Below are 4689 nucleotides of genomic sequence, written 5' to 3'. Positions count from 1 at the left end.
TTGCGAGATAATAGTGTATTTGGAAACTCTAAATAATGAGTGAGCTAGCGCCCAATCGTGACCTATCTGTAGAGTTCTGGATTAGGCGTATGCAACAGTGAGGCCACACATCCAGCGTACTTAATAGTCTACACTAGAGGCCAACAGGAGACAGGGTATCGTTGTTGATATCCACGTACGCTTCTGAGTCATTCGTGATTGGGAAAAACGACCCGTTCAGGAAGAGCCTCAGCAGAGATGAGGCGTTGCGGGCGTAATCAATGCTTTGGGCTTCTTGAAAGAGACGCCACGACACCACGCCCAGGACTGAGGAGACGCCCATTAGGGCCAGCAGGGAGAGCAGGAGACTCCGCGCAAAAAGTGAACACCGACTCCCACCAAGGGGTGAAGCTGTATTCGCATGACGATGGTTTCCGCTGAGCACCTCGGTAGACTGCGAAAGAGTACATATTCGCATCATAAAATAACACGATATCACGGCACGCGTTCAAAAATACATAAAAGGAATATTGCTGATCCTTCGGCAACGTTTCAAATGTTAGGGGACCTTCACGTCCATGTCGGTCAGCTGGGCCACCAGGAGGCTGATAAGTTTCTTCTATTTTCATTTTTGATTCGCATGTATATATTTGTTGAATGCTTGTTTTAAACGTGGTCAACATTCCTGTGCCACCTCGCCGCCATCACCTTAACAGGCACAATCGACCTCGCCGCAGCGAATTATTCCCGCCTATCTGCATCACCATTTTGACTTCAACATAGCTTTTAAAAACATAACTTGAACATAACTTTTAAAAAGCACTGTCCGAGCTCCGCAGAAGCTGCTCAGCCGGGCTTCACGCTGCACGTATGCGGCAGGCTTGGGACATGTCACGCGCCCTGAGGATCAATAAGAATGGTGCAGCATTTACCCATGACCCTGAATGGGACATAGCATCAATATAGTATAGCTTCAAGACCCGTTTGGCCATCCTGGGTATATATGTGTGTCGCTCAAGCGAGACATTTTCCTCGACATCGCTTTCAAGTCATATTAGTTACTCTACACGCTGTTTCTAATAGTCAACCAAGACGACAGAGGAACATCCTTATTCCTCTCTTATCGAACACTGACCGACTAAGCACGGTAAACAACACCTAGAAACAAAGCCTGATCGCATAAACAACGTGACGTAAAAATTCCGCCAATCCCGACCGTGCTTTCGGAAATCGTACTTATAGGGACACGAGCCTCCAAGGGCGGCCACTTGTATCCTCAGAAAACCTGTGTTTGAAATTGTCTGCTGCGATTGGCTGACATCCAGACTTAGTACGTCTGCGTGCGAAAGAGTGAGAGGAGTTATTAAGCAGGCGATCTACTATCCTAGTCAGACGGCAAACCCAAAGCCGTTAGCAGAACGGCAGATAATTCACCTGTAATCCAACCATCAATTCGAATGACATCGTTCTCTGCCCTGATTTTTTTGAAAATTTTCAACAAATCAGGGCAGAAGACGATGTCATTCGGAAGACAAGATAAAGTGCAAAAACGGTCCCATATTTTTCTCAAGACCCATTTTCTAGAAAGCCTGTTTCACTTTTACTCTACAGGTTCAAGTTTGCGAAGTTAACTGCAATCATTTGCGAGTTCTTGAATTCGCACAATGGCGAATAGCGGTTGCAGACGAATTCTTACTATGTGTTCATGTAGGGAAGGAGGGAGAGGAAGCATTAGGCAGGCTTTATGTATCTATGTGGCGTTGGCAGAACCCAGCAGAATCCATCACAGTCCACTACCCTATTGGCCAGGAATGGAACGCCCACAACAAATGCTCATAGCTGCTTCGAAAAACGGGTATTACAGAACTGACACTAATAACTTATGATGAAGGAACGAATAACCGAGAGACACGGGACACGAAGACAAAGAAGCAAAAAAGAGCCATATCTCCCGCGAGCTAGTTGAGCATCTTCGGCAATGCAGCAACTGCGAGGCCATTTTCAGCGAAACCGTGGTTGTGTCTAGGGAAAGGGATAAGTGGAAGAGACTTTTGGGGGGGAAAGAGACGGTGGCGATAACGCAACATGGGAACAGTGTAAATAGGCCATCCCTTATCCCTCTCCCTCCCCTCCGGGAGTTGTTAGGTATTTAGGAGGCTTGGTGTTATTAAATCATTACTGTGTCTGAGAACTCTTGTGCTTGTCTTCGTGTCCCGTGTCTCTCGGTTATTCGTTCCTTCATCATCATGCACCAATTAGTCTGCGCCCTATCTATATTATCGACTAATAACTAACTTAGACGGCAAACAGGCTGGGAGGCGTACGTTGTCACAAAAAGGCTTACGTTTCCCGGTTTCAACAAATAAAGGGAGATATCGACTCATCCGATATGATGATTGGGCTACCGGAGAGGTTAGGACCGTTCCGTTTACGGCCTTAAAGGAGTAGCAAACGTGCCGGGGACCATGTTGCGTCACGTCATCCTTTCGTTCTGCGATGCGCTCTCTTCACGAGGAGAGGAGGATTTTTGAAAGGTCTACGGAACAGAGGGCCTAGCGCGCTCTCTGTAGGACACCTGCACGCATCGTTCTTTCGCAGGAGCTCATTTTATTCGTTGCAGGACACCACGCAGTGAAATAAAAAAAAAGAAACTGGGGTTACTTCAGTGCACCTTTAAGTTTGCCGTCTGACTAGGGTATTAGAGACGAATTATGGCTGGGTTATAATATACCGCGTGACACAGACGTGCGAGCGAGCGCAACGACGTTGACTGCCGTACGCGTGTCGCTGAGCGTTTATTCTCGGTCGCAAAAGCGCGTATGGCTCGGAATAGCGTATATCGGCAGGTGGTGGGCGCGCTCCGCGCCAGAGTAGAACATGCTGCACCGCAATCCCTTGCGCGACTCGCCATGCACTCCCTCCTGCTCGAGGTCTCTTCCTCCCCCCCCCCCGCTATTTCGTGAAATATACGCTTGTCTCATCACCCATCACAGTATTGAATACAGGACCGTATTTAAAGTAAGCAAGTAATAAGTAGTAAAGAAGTAAGTAGAAACGAACCAGGAATTATTGGCTTGCCTCATCCTCCATTAGCGGTAGTAAATACAGTGCCGTATTTAAAGTAAAGGGCGTAGTTCCGTAGACTGGCTTATGGCTGTTTTTAATTACCCGGAGTGTTCAGAAGCGAAACAATGTACTGAAGTGAAAGAAGACTATATAAAGAATATAAAAAAGAAGAATTACAAGAATGTCCGGTCTAGAAGCTTTTTATATCCATTTCAACTACCCCATCTGATGTACTTCTAGCACAGGCGAAACACGGGAGCGCTAAGCCTAACGGATTCGAAACTTGCCATCTTGCGAGAGCTAGGGTCGTTGAAATGGGCTAAATCACCTCACTTTAGTGAAGTTAGTCCAGGTTAGGTTCTACAGATTGGGGAGAGTCTGCGGGTCGCCCCCCCCCCCCCCCCCCCCCCCCGGGTCAGAGTCGGGTTAGGTCAGAAGGTCCTCAGCAAAGATGACGAATCGCTTTGAAGAAACGGGCGATAAAATTTAATATTTATACGTTTGGCACGTTATACGATGTTGATTTTTGTTTGATTTCGTCCGTGATTTTCTCAACTTTCTGGTAAAATCATCTGTTATCTGATGTCTATTTCCATTTGTTAAAAAAAGCCATAAGCCAAAGTAAAGAGCTCTAGTGCACGCTAAAAATTCAGTCGTGACATATCTGGTGGAACAGATTAACTAACATTCCTGTGGGGATGTCATCCTTGTGGTACACTGCTTTATGCATTAATTTCATTACTTGATTAAACTAACAAAAATCTTGGTTATGTGGCAAATGTCTCTTTGTGGGAATAGAGGTATACATATATTGCGCAGTTGCAAATACGTCTCGTTGTGGTAACGTAACCAAGTAATTTTCGTACACCTCTAATATCTCGAGAACTCTAAAAATGTATTCAGTGGCGAGACACGTCCTTTACCATGTAGCATTTGGCATTTAACCACGTCATCTATTTTGGGACGACACAGTGATTTTGAAACATCGACTAACCCGCAACGGCGGCGATCTGGGCGGCGACCTGACTGGACTGTCGTTCAAGATGCGCTTATCGTCGCCACCGTCGTTCCGAGGCTCCGAGCATTCTGGAGAAACGATCCTGACAGATGGTACTGCCACTGGTGTCATGATCTCTCGCTGCTGGAGTGATGCATGTGTCGTGGGCAGTACTTTTACCGCACCTGGCGCAGGGTCATGCCTCTTCTTTCCTGCGTTGTTGATGTCAATCACCCCATCTACTTGCCCTCCACAAGGGGTGTTTGTTCCCACTGAGCGACAGCTGACTTCTGGCTGTTCGCCTACGGCTTCGGAAGACACCAGATGCTCCTTCATGCCGCCGTCCATTCTGAGTGATCCTGACCCATTTCCCATCGCGGCCTTCTAAATATGGTTCTCTTGCTGCTGCTAAGTGGCTGTACAGCAAATGTATCCTCGCGCTACAAAGCCGCCCGTGCACGGACGTGGCTAATTAGTGGCGATGACGATATTAAGAGAGCCTAAATTGTGTCACCAGGGTGACTTTTCGGCCTCGTAGAAATACTATATATTGGATGAGGCAAATAGCTGTTTATATAACTTTTGTTGTTAATTTCACGTACATGGTGATATGGATACGGTAAGACCTGTAACATATCCCAGCGAGC

The 4689-nt window shown here is 46.8% G+C and overlaps 1 protein-coding gene across 1 annotated transcript; it reads right to left on the bottom strand.

The window, feature by feature from the left end:
• LOC135372494 (uncharacterized) lies at positions 1–4488 on the bottom strand. Its single transcript, XM_064606103.1, has 2 exons — positions 4040–4488; positions 1–433 (listed from the first exon to the last, which is right to left on the bottom strand). Exons 1-2 carry the CDS (start codon positions 4415–4417, stop codon positions 134–136), a joined length of 678 nt encoding a protein of 225 aa, XP_064462173.1. The 5' UTR covers positions 4418–4488; the 3' UTR covers positions 1–133.
• Positions 4489–4689: the final 201 nt, after the last annotated feature.

The sequence above is a fragment of the Ornithodoros turicata genome, unplaced genomic scaffold (genome assembly GCF_037126465.1).
Source record: "Ornithodoros turicata isolate Travis unplaced genomic scaffold, ASM3712646v1 Chromosome15, whole genome shotgun sequence".
In the NCBI taxonomy this organism is placed as follows: Eukaryota; Metazoa; Arthropoda; class Arachnida; order Ixodida; family Argasidae; genus Ornithodoros; species Ornithodoros turicata.
This window is presented reverse-complemented; position numbering and strand designations above follow the sequence as displayed.

Coding starts and splice junctions, on each gene's coding strand:
- LOC135372494 (XM_064606103.1), bottom strand. CDS start 4,417: ATGGGAAATGGGTCAGGATCACTCAGAATGGACGGCGGCATGAAGGAG. Junction 434..4,039: donor CCAGATCGCCGCCGTTGCGG/GTTAGTCGATGT, acceptor ACTCTTTCGCAG/TCTACCGAGGTGCTCAGCGG.